Source organism: Entelurus aequoreus, linkage group LG21 (assembly GCF_033978785.1).
Source record: "Entelurus aequoreus isolate RoL-2023_Sb linkage group LG21, RoL_Eaeq_v1.1, whole genome shotgun sequence".
NCBI classification, from domain to species: domain Eukaryota; kingdom Metazoa; phylum Chordata; class Actinopteri; order Syngnathiformes; family Syngnathidae; genus Entelurus; species Entelurus aequoreus.
In genome coordinates this window covers 25,320,521-25,337,140 of record NC_084751.1, presented here as the reverse complement: position 1 = coordinate 25,337,140, position 16,620 = coordinate 25,320,521, and the positions used below count along the sequence as shown (strand labels likewise).

The 16,620-nt window shown below is 39.4% G+C and overlaps 2 protein-coding genes across 2 annotated transcripts in view; one reads left to right on the top strand and one right to left on the bottom strand.

Annotated features, from left to right (window-relative positions):
• Positions 1 to 16,620, top strand: part of LOC133638611 (uncharacterized) — a 79,906-nt gene that overhangs the window by 25,628 nt on the left and 37,658 nt on the right. Inside the window, 9 exon segments of the mRNA XM_062031400.1 lie at positions 1,889 to 2,008; positions 2,074 to 2,175; positions 2,241 to 2,399; positions 12,244 to 12,326; positions 12,452 to 12,596; positions 12,668 to 12,712; positions 12,788 to 12,955; positions 15,822 to 15,941; positions 16,467 to 16,577. Of these exon segments, the coding sequence (XP_061887384.1) occupies positions 1,889 to 2,008; positions 2,074 to 2,175; positions 2,241 to 2,399; positions 12,244 to 12,326; positions 12,452 to 12,596; positions 12,668 to 12,712; positions 12,788 to 12,955; positions 15,822 to 15,941; positions 16,467 to 16,577 (1,053 nt within the window).
• LOC133638549 (CMP-N-acetylneuraminate-beta-galactosamide-alpha-2,3-sialyltransferase 1-like) overlaps positions 1 to 16,620 on the bottom strand; it is a 143,222-nt gene that overhangs the window by 99,056 nt on the left and 27,546 nt on the right. The gene's annotated exons all lie outside the window — the stretch shown is intronic.

The window sequence follows — 16,620 nt, the reverse complement described above, 5'->3', positions numbered from 1 at the left end:
TGGCATAGAAAGAGAATGAGTTAAGACCTTGGTTAGTTCGGAATCTGGGTTTAACGTGGTTAGTGGAGCTCCCCCATCGTGTTGTTGTTATGGCGGTCATTTACGTTAAGGAAGTAGTTTGATACTTCGGTATCAGGGAGGTGTAGTGGATTTTATAGACTAGGCTCAGTGCAAGTTGTTTCACCCTGTCCTCCACCTTGATCAACATGTCTTTTGTAATACTTTTAGTTTGGTTTAGCATTATCGCAGCCATGTTCATTCAAAAGCCCATAGAGATAATTGTGAATTTAGCATTGCTTTAAAACGGCGTCATTCTGACAGATTTACGGCCGTATTTCCAAAACAACGGTACTATTTAAGTTTATATTGTAACCAAACATTTTCTATCAAAATATATTTTCTAAAAAAAACATTAGTTTTTTCATAGTTTTTGCCCATTTATTGTGTTTTGTTTACTTTTTCAACTAATGTCGAACTGCATAGCAGTTTTCAGTGCTATAGGAGACACATAGTCAGCTTTACAACCACAAAGTTTGAAGTAGGCTGCCTAGCGTGTTACAGGAGTAAAATTAAAGACTGAAATGGGGCCACAAAAGAAATCTTGTTGGGGGCCACAAAATGCCTAGGCCAGGGGTCGGCAACCCAAAACATTGAAAGAGCCATATTGGACCAAAAATAAAAAATAAAATCTGTCTGGAGCCGCAAAAAATTAAAAGCTGTATGTTAGTGTTGTAATGAAAGCAACACATGACGTAAGTGTCTATATTAGCTATAATAGCCTACTATCAAAATGACTTTAAAAGTCTTATATAAGTGTTATAATGAAGGCAACACATGACGTAAGTGTCTATATTAGCTATAATAGCCTACTATTAAAAAGACTACGTATGTGTCGCAGGCTGAAGCAAATCTTTGTTGACAGAAAAGTTGAAATGTAATATTCTACACATTTTTACAACTTTGGAAAACATTAGTAAATCAGAGACTACCCAGAAGGTGAAATAACTGCTGGAAATTACTGGCTTTTAATGGCCAAAGTTATAGATGTGTTTGTCCAAGTTAAAGGAAACGACAGGCTGTCTTCTTCTAATGGATTTAATTACAATATTTGGCAAGCTAGGTAATGTTTGCTGTGGTCTGGAACAACATGGCGCACAAACAACAATCAGACATGCAACCAATATAACATACAGATAATGTGTCATGAGACATGCAAAACTAAATTATATACAAAGAGGATAAAAGTAAAGGATATTAAATGAGCTCAAATATACCTACAAATGAGGCATAACAATGCAATATGTACATACAGCTAGCCTAAATAGCATGTTAGCATGGATTAGCTTGCAGTCATGCAGTGACCAAATGTGCCTGATTAGCACTCCAACAAGTTAATAACACCAACAAAGCGCACCTTTGTGAATTCATGCACAGTATACAACGTTTGGTGGACAAAATGAGACAAAGAAGGAGGGCCATAAAACATGTCTTTCTGTGGCAGCATCGGAGAAAGTTGTACATGTAAACAAATGAGTACACGGTGAGTACAAGGATCGCTGAAATTAGTAGGACAAAACGGTGCTTGCCAAATACTCTCATCAATGAAGTGTGTTTAATATAAACAGTGGGATTTATAACAATTAAGGTTTGTGTCATGTTTGTCCTCTGACAGAAACCATAGCAAAACAAAAAATATATATATATTTGTTCATCTTTTTCCATTTTCACACATTTTTATAAAAGCTCCAGGGAGCCATTAGGGCGGCGCTAAAGAGGGTTGCTGACCCCCGGGCTAGGCTACTAACATTTAATTCAATAAATCAAACATGTTCAACAAATGTAAAAATAAAAGCGCCGGCATTAAATTTAAGCATTGCTGCTCGTCCAGATAAAGACCAGGACGGAACATTCCGATGGGTGGACCAAACAGAACTCAACTTTACAAACTATGGACCCGGTTGGCCAAGAAACACTGCAAGCATTTGGGATTGTGGACAGATCTTCACAGGTAGGACACACCTAAAAATCTAACAATGATGGCTAATAAGTTAACACAACATGTTTGTTTACAAGGAAACTATGAGGGAAAATGGGAAACAGGCACATGTTTCAAGAAGTCAGGTTACATTTGTGAGATGACGGGAGGACAAAACCCTAAACCAACTCCAGTGCCGAGTGAGTAGTGAGACAAGCACTTTGCACACCTGGTATTGTCTGGTAATGAGGCTTTGTCGCCTAAGCATTCCACTGTGACCCTGGCTACTTGCTGTACGGGGACTTTTGCTACCATTTCGAGGGGGAGCTGGTGAAAACGTGGAGTGACGCAGAGGCTTATTGTGTTGCGGGGCAAGGTCACCTGGTCAGCTTCCACTCCCAGGAAGAGCTCAGCTTCTTAATTGGTGAGATATTTACATTTTAGTAAAGTCTTTTGGTTTTTAGGGTACATTATAAAGATTGTTTAGCACTTCTATGATAATTTTTTTTCTGATAGAAATCCCAATTATTATTCAGCTACTGCACATATTTAGCAGTTGTCGTACTAACGCCCTAACTAAATGTTACCTAAGCTAACATCATTATTAGCAAAGTAGCAGACGCTATTTAAGTACAGTATAGTAAGAAGTAACATCAACTTCACATTTATTTCTACATAGTTAGCATTCACTTAGGCTGTTTGTAACAAAGTAAGATTTTTTCAAACCAACAAATATAACAAGAACACCACTAGCTATCTTATGTTAACATTAGTGGATTATATACATTAGTGGAGGACATACCATATTTTCCGGACTATAAGGCACACTTAAAATCTTTTTTTTCCCCTCAAAACTCGACAGTACGCCTTATAACCCGGTGCGCCTAATGTACGGAATCATTTTGGTTTTGCTTACCGACCACAAAGCTATTTTGATTGGTACTTGGTGAAATGATAAGTGTGACCAGTAGATGGCAGTCAAACATAAGAGATACGTGTAGACTGCAATATGATGGCAGTCACACACAAGAGATACACTATATTGCCAAAAGTATTTGGCCACCCATCAAAATGATGACAATCAGGTGTCCTAATCACTTATCCCCGTGTTTTAAAATCAAGCACTTAGGCATGGAGACTGTTTCTACAAACATTTATGAAAGAATGGGCCGCTCAGTGATTTTCAGAGTGGAACTGTCTTAGGATGCCACCTGTGCAACAAATCCAGTCGTGAAATTTCCTCGCTCCTAAATATTCCAAAGTCAACTTTATTATAGGAAAAGTGAAGAGATTGGGAACAACAGCAAGTCAGCCACCAAGTGGTAGGCCACGTAAACTGACAGAGAGGGATCAGCGGAGGCTGAAGCGCATAGTGCAAAGACTTTCTGCAGTCAGTTGCTACAGAGCTCCAAACTTCATGTGACCTTCCAATTAGCCCACGTACAGTACGCAGAGAGCTTTATGGAATGGGTTTCCATGGCTGAGCAGCTGTGTCTAAGCCATACATCACCAAGTCCAATGCAAAGCATCGGATGCAGTGGTGTAAAGCACGTTGCCACTGGACTCTAGAGCAGTGGAGACGCCTTCTCTGGACTGTTGAATCACGCTTTTCCATCTGGCAATCTGATGGACCAGTCTGGGTTTGGAAGTTGCCAGGAGAACGGTACATTTCGGACTGCATTGTGCCGAGTGTGGAGGAGGAATTATGGTGTGGGGTTGGTTTTTCAGGAGTTGGGCTTGGCCCCTCAGTTCCAGTGAAAGGAACTTTAATTGCTCCAGGATACCAAAACATTTTGGACAATTCCATGGGATGGCACTTCAAGTTCATATGTGAGTAAAGGCAGGTGGCCAAATACTTTTGGCAATATAGTGTAAGTGTAGACTGCAATATGACTCAAATAAACAACACCAACATTTTATATGTTCCATTGAAAATATAGAACATTACACACGGCGCTCAAAAATCTATCAAAATGTTTTAGTAGGACTTTGGTAAGCTATGAAGCTGCACCGCTTGATGGATTGTACTGTGCTTCAACATACGAGTATTATTATGGTGTGTGTATAAGGTAAGACATATTATCTGGCGTTTTGTTGCGCAATATTATGCAAAAGCAACTTTTCTTACCTTCTGGTACCTGCTGATCTGTATTTGGGATCTGCTAAAGTCCTGAAAAATTGCACGCATCCGCCTTTGTAGTCCGTGGAAACGCTGTAGTCGATAAGCTTCTTCTTGTTATGGGACATTCATCCTCTGCTGTTGCTATTTCTAATATAAAGTACTGTAAGTTCTTACTTATATCGGACATGAAAGCGCCAAAACATACCAGTGTAGTGAGTTTACATTATTCACCCAAGAAACTTTAGTTATTAGAGAGTTTGGGTCGGACGGTTTTTCACGGGACACATTTCCGACCTTGTTATTGCACTAGTGAGCCACGGCTGAGGAGATGCTGCTCCGTTATTGATTTAAGTAAAGTCTGAATGTCATGAAAATAGTTAGCTCCATCTTTTGACACTTCTTCCACTCACGTCCTTGCATACTACACCGCTACAACAAAGATGACGGGGAGAAGACGCTACCAAAGGTGAGCCACGTAAAAAAGACCCCCCACAAAACTGTCAGAAAGCGGCTTGAAGATGATCTGTAAAACATAATCTATGCAACATTTTGACCAAAGAACCACCATTACATTTTATGTAGACCACAAGGAAGTTAAAGTTAAAGTTAAAGTTAAAGGACCAATGATTGTCACACACACACTAGATGTGGTGAAATTTGTCCTCTGCAAGTGTTTTCAATTTACAAATCCCGTTTCCATAGGAGTTGGGAAATTGTGTTAGATGTAAATATAAACGGAATACAATGATTTGCAAATCCTTTTCAACCCATATTCAATTGAATGCATTACAAAGACAAGATATTTGATGTTCAAACTGATAAACTTTCATATTTTTTTTTTGCAAATAATAATTAACTTAGAATTTCATGGCTGCAACACGTGCCAAAGTAGTTGGGAAAGGGCATGTTCACCACTGTGTTACATGGCCTTTCCTTTTAACAACACTCAGTAAACGTTTGGGAACTGAGGAGACACATTTTTTAAGCTTCTCAGGTGGAATTATTTCCCATTCTTGCTTGATGTACAGCTTAAGTTGTTCAACAGTCCGGGGGTCTCCGTTGTGGTATTTTAGTCTTCATAATGCGCCACACATTTTCAATGGGAGACAGGTCTGGACTACAGGCAGGCCAGTCTAGTACCCACACTCTTTTACTATGAAGCCACGTTGATGTAACACGTGGCTTGGCATTGTCTTGCTGAAATAAGCAGGGGCGTCCATGGTAACGTTGCTTGGATGGCAACATATGTTGCTCCAAAAGCTGTATGTACCTTTCAGCATTAATGGCGCCTTCACAGATGTGTAAGTTACCCATGTCTTGGGCACTAATACACCCCCATACCATCACAGATGCTGGCTTTTCAACTTTGCGCCTATAACAATCCGGATGGTTCTTTTCCTCTTTGGTCCGGAGGACACAACGTCCACAGTTTCCAAAAACAATTTGAAATGTGGACTCGTCAAGACCACAGAACACTTTTCCACTTTGTATCAGTCCATCTTAGATGAGTTCAGGCCCAGCAAAGCCGACGGCGTTTCTGAGTGTTGTTGATGAACGGTTTTCGCCTTGCATAGGAGAGTTTTAACTTGCACTTACAGATGTAGCGACCAACTGTAGTTACTGACATTGGGTTTCTGAAGTGTTCCTGAGCCAATGTGGTGATATCCTTTACACACTGATGTCGCTTGTTGATGCAGTACAGCCTGAGGGATCGAAGGTCACGGGCTTAGCTGCTTACGTGCAGTGATTTCTCCAGATTCTCTGAACCCTTTGATGATATTACGGACCGTAGATGGTGAAATCCCTAAATTCCTTGCAATAGCTGGTTGAGAAAGGTTTTTCTTAAACTGTTCAACAATTTGCTCACGCATTTGTTGACAAAGTGGTGACCCTCGCCCCATCCTTGTTTGTGAATGACTGAGCATTTCATGGAATCTACTTTTATACCCAATCATGGCACCCACTTGTTCCCAATTTGCCTGTTCACCTGTGGGATGTTCCAAATAAGTGTTTGATGAGCATTCTTCAACTTTATCAGTATTTATTGCCACCAACTTCTTTGTCACGTGTTGCTGGCATCAAATTCTAAAGTTAATGATTATTTGCAAAAAAAAAAAGTTTCAGTTTGAACATCAAATATGTTGTCTTTGTAGCATATTCAACTGAATATGGGTTGAAAATGATTTGCAAATCATTGTATTCCATTTATATTCACAATTTCCCAACTCATATGGAAACGGGGTTTGTAGAAAAAAAAAAAAAATCCATCCATTTTCTACCGCTTATTCCCTGACTCCTTTAATGCGCCCTATATATGACAAAAGATAGAAAATGGACCATTCATCGGCAGTGTGCCTTATAATCCTATGGTCCGGAAAATACAGTATATATGTTTTAAAAACGCCTACATTTTTTTCACTATTAGGATACTAGTTATATCGAATAAATTATGCTCATCGGCGTACACATACACAAAAAGTTAAAGTGGTTTGAGAGGTGAAGAAGCTGTACTGAAATGTAGTATGAATCTTGAAATGCCAACTGTTGTTATAATTGGAAGAGATAGCATACCGCAAAAGGTTACAATGTAACAGACTCTATACATTTTTGCTCTAAATATATCCCATTAGCGAAGATACTGGCATAAAAAGTTAGCATGCTAACAGGGGAACAGCTAGCATGGTGCCAAGTAACAAAGACTGTGAATATTAGGTTAAAATGTACAAAACTGTTTATGTCAACGATAGCAGTGGTAGAGCAAACATACTACTAGGATGGCGGCATGTAAAGAAATTCATGTTTATTAGATTAAAAAGTACGAAACTAGCTAAAATGCTACCATAAAACATTACCATACTAACATTATGGTAACAAGAGAACATCTAGCATACTTTAAAGATGGCACCAAGTAATGAAATCAATGATTAGTAGGTTAAAACATACTAAATTAATTAAAATGCTTGCATAAAATGTTAGCGTGCTAACATTAGCATGCAAACATTAGCTTGCTAACAGGTGAAGGGCTGGGACACTTTTAAGATGGCGCCAAGTAACACAATTCATGGTTAATAAGTTAAAAAGTACGAAGTTAGCTTGAATGCTGGCATAAAACATTGGCATGTTAATATTAGCAGGGTACCGTAGGAATAGCTACCATACTTCCAACAAGTAACAAAATCCATGATTGTTAGGTTTAAAGTAGAGATGTCCGATAATGGCTTTTTTGCCGATATCCGATATTCCGATATTGTCCAACTCTTACTTACCGATTCCGATATCAACCGATACCGATATATACAGTCGGTATATATCGGTATTATGCCCCGCTGGATGCATTAAACAATGTAACAAGGTTTTCCAAAATAAATCAACTCAAGTTATGGAAAAAAATGCCAACATGGCACTGCCATATTTATTATTGAAGTCACAAAGTGTGTTATTTTTTTAACATGCCTCAAAACAGCAGCTTGGAATTTGGGACATGCTCTAATGAGAGAGCATGAGGAGGTTGAGGTGGGCGTGGTTGGGGAGCGGCGGGGGGGTGTATATTGTAGGGTCCCGGAAGAGTTAGTGCTGCAAAGGGTTCTGGGTATTTGTTCTGTTGTGTTTATGTTGTGTTACGGTGCGGATGTTCTCCTGAAATGTGTTTGTCATTCTTGTTTGGTGTGGGTTCACAGTGTGGCGCATATTTGTAACAGTGCTAAAGGCTTACTGAAATTATTTTTTTTAAATTTAAACGGGAATAGCAGATCCATTCTATGTGTCATACTTGATCATTTCGCGATATTGCCATATTTTTGCTGAAAGGATTTAGTAGAGAAAATCAACGATAAAGTTCGCAACTTTTGCTCGCTGATAAAAAAAGCCTTGCCTGTACCGGAAGTAGCGTGACGCCACAGGAGGTAATATTCCTCACAATTTTCCTTTGTTTACAATGGAGCGAGAGAGATTCGGAGCGACAAAGCGACGATTACCCCATTAATTTGAGCGAGGATGAAAGATTCGTAGATGAGGAACGTTACAGTGAAGGACTAGAGAGGCAGTGATGGACGTATCTTTTTTCGCTCTGACCGTAACTTAGGTACAAGCTGGCTCATTGGATTCTACACTCTCCTTTTTCTATTGTGGATCACGGATTTGTATTTTAAACCACCTCGGATACTATATCCTCTTGAAAATGAGAGTCGAGCACGCAAAATGGACATTTAAAGTGACTTTTATCTCCACGACAATACATCGGTGACACACTTAGCTACTGAGCTAACGTGATAGCATCGTTCTCAAATGAAGATAGAAACAAAAGAAATAAACCCCTGACTGGAAGGATAGACAGAAGATCAACAATACTATTAAACCATGTACATGTAACTACACGGTTAAAAATTCTCAGCCTGGTCAGGCTTAACAATGCTGTTGCTAACGACGCCAAGGCTAATTTAGCAACTTAGCAACCGGACCTCACAGAACTATGATAAAAACATTAGCGCTCCACCTACGCCAGCCAGCCCTCATCTTCCCATCAACAGCCGTGCTCACCTGCGTTCCAGCGATCGACGGCGCGACGAAGGACTTAATCCGTGGGTTTGGCGGCAAGCATCGGCTAGGCGTAGTAAGTAGTCCTTGTTGTGTTGCTGTAAGTATTGTACTTAGCCGCTAATACACCGATCGATCCCACCTACAACGTTCTTCTTTGCAGCCTCCATTGTTCATTAAACAAATTGCAAAAGATTCACCAACACAGATGTCCAGAATACTGTGGAATTTTGTCGAAGAAAACAAGAGGTCAGATGGGGTCCAACCACTTCCGTGGATTTTGTGACGTCACGCGCATAAATCATATCCAAAGGAGTTTTTCAACCGGAAATGTGGCGGGAATTTTAAAATTGCACTTTATAAGTTCACCCGGCCGTATTGGCATGTGTTTCAATGTTAAGATTTCATCATTGATATATAAACTATCAGACTGCGTGGTCGGTAGTAGTGGGTTTCAGAAGGCCTTTAAAGTTGTTTATACGGCCACCCTCAGTGTGACCTGTATGGCTGTTGACCAAGTATGGCTTGCATTCACTGGTGTGTGTGAAAAGCTGTAGATATTATGTGATTGGGCCAGCACGCAAAGGCAATGCCTTTAAGCTTTATTGGCGCTCTGTACTTCTCCCTACGTCCGTGTACCACTCCGTACAGCGGCGTTTTAAAAAGTCATACATTTTACTTTTTCAAACTGATACCGATAATTTCCGATATGAGATTTTAAAGCATTTATCGGCCGATAATATCGGCAGTCCGAAATTATCGGACATCTCTAGTTTAAAGTGTACAAAATTAGCTAGTAGGGTGGTCGTGTCACTGCTGTTTAAAAAAACAATGTTAATGTGTAATTCAAGACATTTAAATTTATGAAATCTATGATTAGTAGGTTAAAAAAGGCCTTAGTGGCCACATGCGTGGACAGCACCTTTAGCTCTTATTTCCAAAATTGTGTACACTACTGAATTGGGGTCTTGTGCTGACATATGGACACTTATACTGCCATCTGGTGGTGTCAGAAGAGTATGACATACTATGGAATTTGGAAAAAAAAGTGTAAAAATAAAAATTAGCATGTCACTACACATGAAGTACACTTTTGTGTACTTATGGACTAAGTACATCATATCAAAATATTATTTTTAGTTTGTATTCTAATTAGGGTCCAATAAGCCCAAATAGCACAGAGAAATAAAAAAAAGCATGTAAACGAACAGCTTGGGCCTTAAGATGTTAAAACATACAAAATTTAATGAAATGCGCGCATAAAATGTTAGCGTGCTAACGTTAGCATGCAAACATTAGGTTGCTAACAGGTGAAGGGCTAGCACACTTTTAAGAAAGGAAGAAAGGAAAAATTGCAGGGGAGTTATACAAAAAATATGTATATTAAAAAACTTATAAGTCTACTCAACAAAAAAATTATGACCCCGCTACAGTACCTCTGCGTACCCCTTAGGGGTCGCGGACCTCCTGTTGAAGACCTCTGTGTTAAATAAATGATAAATGGGTTGTACTTGTATAGCGCTTTTCTACCTTCAAGGTACTCAAAGCGCTTTGACAGTATTTCCACATTTACCCATTCACACACACGTTCACACACTGATGGCGGGAGCTGCCATGCAAGGCGCTACCAGCAGCCATCAGAGGCAAAGGGTGAAGTGTCTTGCCCAAGGACACAACGGACGTGACTAGGAAGGTAGAAGGTGGGAATTGAACCCCAGTAACCAGCAACACTCCGATTGCTGGCGGAGCCACTCTACCAACTTCGCCACGCCGTCCCGATTAGAATTTTTAAAAATAGCTTCACATGACCAAAAAAGCCAAATAAAAAAATCCAAGGTGTTTTTTATCTATTATTCAAGGAGTTGGCAGCACAAGCTAATGCTAGTAGCTAAACTTTGCTGAATCGCTTTCATTAGCGGACAACACACAAAGCTAATAATGCATGCATGTTACATAAGACTTACTTTACGTCGTCACGTGCAAAAATCCGGAAGGGGGCGGAATAGGATGCTTACAATATTTTGTAAGTATTGTAAGCATCCTGCCACACTTTCGGCAGCCGCGTAAATGTTCGAACAGCCCCTTTAATCAGCAATGTAACTTCAGCTACGTTACACAAAGATAACATTACATCAGCTGACTCAGCACTTCATTGTACTAGTCCAGGGGTCGGCAACCCAAAATGTTGAAAGAGCCATATTGGACTAAAAATAGAAAATAAAAATCTGTCTGGAGCCGCAAAAAATTAAAAGCCTTATATAAGTGTTATAATGAAGGCAACACATGATGTAAGTGTCTATATTAGCTATATTAGCTTACTGTCAAAGGCTGACGCAAATCTTCGTTGACAGAAATGTTGTATTTTTATTTTAATTTTACACATTTTTGCAACATTGTAAATCATTAGTAAAATGGAGGCTTCTCACAGGATGAGATAACTTCTGGAAATTACTGGCTCAGAATGGCCAAAGGTATAGATGTGTGTGTCCAAGTTTAAGGAAACGACAGGTTGTCTTCTTCTAATGGATTGATTGCAATCTTTGTAAGCTGGGTAATGTTTGCTGTGGTCTGGAACAACATGGCACACAAACAACTATGAGAAGTGCAGCCAATATTACATACAGATAATGTGTCATGAGACATGCAAATATAAATTAAATACACAGAGGACATAAGTAAAGGCAATTAATTTAGCTCAAATATACCTACAAACGAGGCATAATGATGCAATATGTACATACAGCTAGCTTAAATAGAATGTTAGCATAAATTTGCTTGCAGTCATGGATTGACCAAATATACCTGATAAGCACTCCAGCAAATCAATAAAATCAACAAAGCTCACCTTTGTGTATTCGCGCACAGCATACAACATTTGGTGGACGAAATGAGATAAAGAAGGAGTGGCATAAAACACGTTTTTCTGTGGCAGTATCGCAGAAAGTTGTACATGTAAACAAACTACGATGAGTTCAAGGATCGCTGAAATTAGTAGGACAAAACAGTGCTTGCCAAACACTCTCATCAGTGAAGCATGTTTAATATAAAGAGTGGGATTTCTAACAATTAAGAAAGGTTGTGTCATGTTTGTCCTCTGACAGAAACCATAGTAAAACAAAACTTTTTTTTTTTTAAATCTTTTTCCATTTTCACACATCTTTGAAAAAGCTCCAAGGAGCCACTAGGGCGGCGCTAAAAAGCTACATGCGGCTCTAGAGCCGAGGGTTGCTGACCCCCGAACTAGTCCAATGGTTCTCAAACTTCTTTACTAAGTACCATCTCAGAAAACACTTGGCTCTCCGAGTACCACCATAATGACCAACATTGAGTACAATAGCGTAGAAGGCCTAATTATGCATTAAAAACAAGGCAAATGTTATATTTAACAAATATATTCAATAGTTTTGGCCACTGTAACATTACACAAAGTTTGAACAGTAACAATGTGTTTGAATATAGGAAAACAAAATACTGTACTTTTAATCAATTGATTCTTTGGCGTACCACTAGAAAGAGCCCGCGTACCAATAGTGGTGGACGCACCACAGTTTGAGAATCGACTGGACGAGTCATTGCAGAAAAATACCTGACACTTTCGTCTTGCTCCCTGAAGCTCACATGCCAGGACAATCCTGGGTCGGACTCAGTGACATTAAGATCGAAAGCCAGTTTGTTTACACCGACGGGACACCTGCAGTAAGTGAAGCACATTTTGCCCCAAGAAATTCCACGTGCTATAAATCTGTATGACGAGAAAAGGACATAAGAACTCCATATACTTGCTGTTGTACGTTAAAAGCCCATTTCAATCCAACACACAGGATTTCCTCCCATGGGCCCCCAACCAGCCGGACAATTGGCAGAACGACGAGGACTGCGCTTTCCTGCGAGGGCCGACTCACCAAGAACCAGGAAAACTAAATGATTACTTCTGTTCTTTTACCAATGAGTTTATCTGCAAAAAAGGTCCAAAACACACATCAAGTATTTTGTGTTTAAAATAAATTAACACATTTTCTACCTCTTTTTCCTCCCAGTCAAGGGACAAGGGCCGCCTCCACAACCTCCAACATCCGGCCCAGGTGGATCTCACACGGCAGTAAAAATCTCCTCCTATTGAATGTACTTTGGTTTGTAAAGTCGGGGGTTTGCCGCAGGGTGGAATGAAAAATGCGGCTCGTGGATGGCCGACCCATTTAACGACTTCTGCTACCTGTTCAACTCCCTGTCCATGAGGACGTGGGCCGAGGCGCGAGCCGACTGCATCAACCAGGGAGGAGACCTCATCAGCATTACCGATCCCTTTGAGCAAGCTTTCGTCCAAGGTAAAATGTACTACAGTACCTCAACCTATGATTCTAATTTGTTCTGTGACGGATCTCTAAAATCAAAAACACTTGTATCTGAAATCAACGTCTCCATTGAATCAGAATCAGAAATACTTGAAAAATCCCCGAAGGGAAATTAAGATTTTCAACACAATCCCACTCAAGATCAGACAAACATTACAGGGAGACAGAACAGGATCGCTGACGGGTCTGCCAACTCTCCGGCGCCCCTTACAAATTCAATCTATCTGGTTCTTGCTATCAAAACAGCACAACATGTCATTTAAAAAGAAAAACAAACATATAAAAATTATGAAAATAAACAATACAATAGAACGTACTACTAAGAACTACTGTAGTTTTAGGAAGTATTGTAATAATAAAGTACAAACGAATATACTGTATACCTTGGAGAGCAGACTTCTATAGTATCTCTTTTCAGCTGCATCTCCGTCAAACACACCGTCAGCAGCTTTTTCATATTTTCATGGATAAACCTTCGCTCTAGTCCATTTATAAAGTGCCCTAAAAACATCTAAAACCCTCAATCAGCTTTTTATATACACGCTGTAAGTATATATGTAATGTAGTAACAGTGATGGGCAGAAACAAGCTACATGTAGCTAAGCTACGTAGCTTAACTACATTTTCCAGTATCTTGGCGGAATCTTAGCTACTTTTTTAACGAATAGATTCTCCTGTAGCTTAGCTACTTTTAGACCCATGTAGCGAGGATCAAAGATACAAGCTACAAAGACAGAAAATATTGAGGAAAATACAATGACCTGGATGAATGAGAACATCCACACATACAAAGAAAATCCATGATGATTGGTTGGCGTTCGTGTGATGAGTCACAATTGGCTAAGACTAGGGCAAAACATTACGGACTGGCCAATCGGAAGCAAGATAAGGCGGGTCATCGAAACTAGTAAACAAAATCATAAGAGACATGCACTCATGTCAGATGACAAGGAGGAAGTCGGAGACAGAGGGGCGCTTCAAGCTGACTCAAAAAAAAAAAAAACATACTTGAAAATGTCAGAGGGATTCTCTCCCGTATATTAGATTTTTCTTTAGTGATGAAGACGACGTGCAGGAAACCCACAATATTGTCCTTAGTCATATTTAAACAAATGTATGCATTTAGAGAAAACAATGCCTGAAACCTTAGTTTTTAGTTGTTTACTCCGTAAACCAAAATCATAACAGCTCTCTTTATCTAAGACGTGGAACACAAATTTAGGAACACACATTAAGGAGTTGAGTTCATGAAAAGTTTTACTGCATATAACTGTTATCAACTGTTCCCAAACAACACACAAGTCATAGTTTTTTTTGTCAAGATGTAGATAGTTGCTGTTTTTTTGTTTTTTTTACATTAGGCAAAGAAAATGAATACATTATACGGGTGGGCCAAAGAAAAGGCAAACTAAATAAATACAACAGTGTGGTGCAGGGACCCCTAGAGGTAGTTGTAGGGTGTCCCCAGCTAAATGACAGATAGTTAATAAGTAATGGACCCTTATTGGGTCCATGTGTATACTCTCAGTTACATTAACATTGATATTATACATGTGGGCCTATAGATATAAATGCCGTTAAATGTAGCTTTGATGTAGCAAGCTACTTTTGCCGTGTAGCTTGCTACAATTCTTTGGAGATAGCTTCCCCTGTAGCTCAGGTACATGTAATCAAAAGTAACTTGTAGCTTAGCTTACTACATTTTCAAGTAGCTTGCCCATCACTGTGTAGTAAAAGGCACATTCCCAATACCGTAACATGTAATATCAATATATTTTGCTCATTTTTTAGCATGCAGGTATACTAATGAATTTCACAGACGCATCACAACATTCGGTTTTCCTTCAACAACAAAAACAACACTACTAATCATGACAGACTTTGTGAGAGACAACAAATGATGATCCAGAACCTTACATTTTTAAGCCTGGATATACAGAGGATGGCCTACATGTTTTAAAAGCTGTGTTCTAAAGAGATCCAGATTTAGTGAAACACTAAGCATCATGCAGCAGTATTGTTAAGTGCTAAACAATACAAACTACAAACATAATAAAAAAAATCACTTTCTTTACAATGTCTGCTCTCACTGGGATGCCGACTGAAGGGATGTTAATTTCTTCCCGTTTAGACGAAGAATTAATCATAAGCCTCCAAAGGGTTAAAAAAAAAAAAAAGCTGCTGCAAACAAGCGTCTTTTTCGCCATGTCCAGGTATAAGTTCAATATCAATGTTAACCAACTTCTACGTTTATGGCCACATTCTTCTACTATCCAGCTGAGAGGCATGATTTATAATCTAGAATTCGCTTTCACTAACTCAAAGGTTATGCAGCAGCTCACCGGCTCAATATGTCAATATTGCTGCATTAGCTCGTTACTATCTATGGTTACGGAGCCGCTAAAAGTAGTTTGTCTGTGTTAGCGCTTATGTAATTAAGAAATCGCTAATACTTGGTTCATATTCAGGTCACGAGATGTAAAGGAGTATTGTTGCATGTTTTTTATTGCGTTTTTGTCTTACATAAGTATTGTGAATGATAGGCAAAATTCCCCAAAGAATGTAGCTGTCCTTTATGTTGAGATACCACTGTATATGAACAATAAAATATTGGTACCTGTTTTTAGTAATATTGCTTAAAACAACTTCTTATAGTCTTTTCCAATTTATTGTTTAAATTCTAGCCACAAATTTAAATGTTATTCAAATTGTGGTGTTTATCTACCAATAGTGGGAGCCCATTGGTTTTTTTCTGTTAAATGACCGGCAATACATTTTTTAAATTGCTGAATAGTAATTTGTCAATTTTACTTGGTAACTCAGTCACTGTGCTCTTCAGGTGTGATCCAGTTCAGCCCGACTGGGGTCTCCCTGTGGATGGGCGCCCATGACACCATCACTGAAGGCGGCTGGGAGTGGACGGATGGATCACCGTTCAGATACGTACATTGGAGTCCAGGTTGATTGAAAAGCCTCAGTTATGTCCTTAGGTTGCATGAGTGAAGAAACATAGTTTAAAGCAGGGGTCTCAACATGGATTTACCTGTGGGCCGCTACAGATGGAGTCAGTGTGAGGCTGGGCCGGATTAAATATTTACTTCAGAGTCATGTTTTAGGCACGTGACTACATTTGTTAACAACCAGCAGCTACAGTGACCCTGAGATGATAGGCCTAAAGACATTATAAATATAAAATTGAATGCAAAAATTGTATATTTTGAAACTGTTGAGTTTCCCAGGAAGTGGTCAGAGATAATACTGCTTGCTTGTAGGCAGTTGCTCTTTGTGTTGCTTAATTTATTGTGCTGTCATTTTTGTGTTTGCACTGTTATTGTAGTCAGTGTTCTTTCAGGTGGAATTCAAGATGACCATAATATGTTTAACAATTAGCGGTCCAATGTGCGCTAATTACAATTAATTACAGTAAACCATGAATTCGAGTAGAGGACCGCTAGTTCAAAGGGTTCTTGTTGGCTAATTATAGGTAATCCTGACGACCACTACGGTGAAGACTGCCTGTCCATTTACATTAACGGCGGCTACTGGAATGACGACAACTGTGGGCATAAAAGAGGATATATCTGCAAGAGGAGAGGTAGGCTGTTACACATTTTTGCCTCAGTTTGCTTGTAATATGT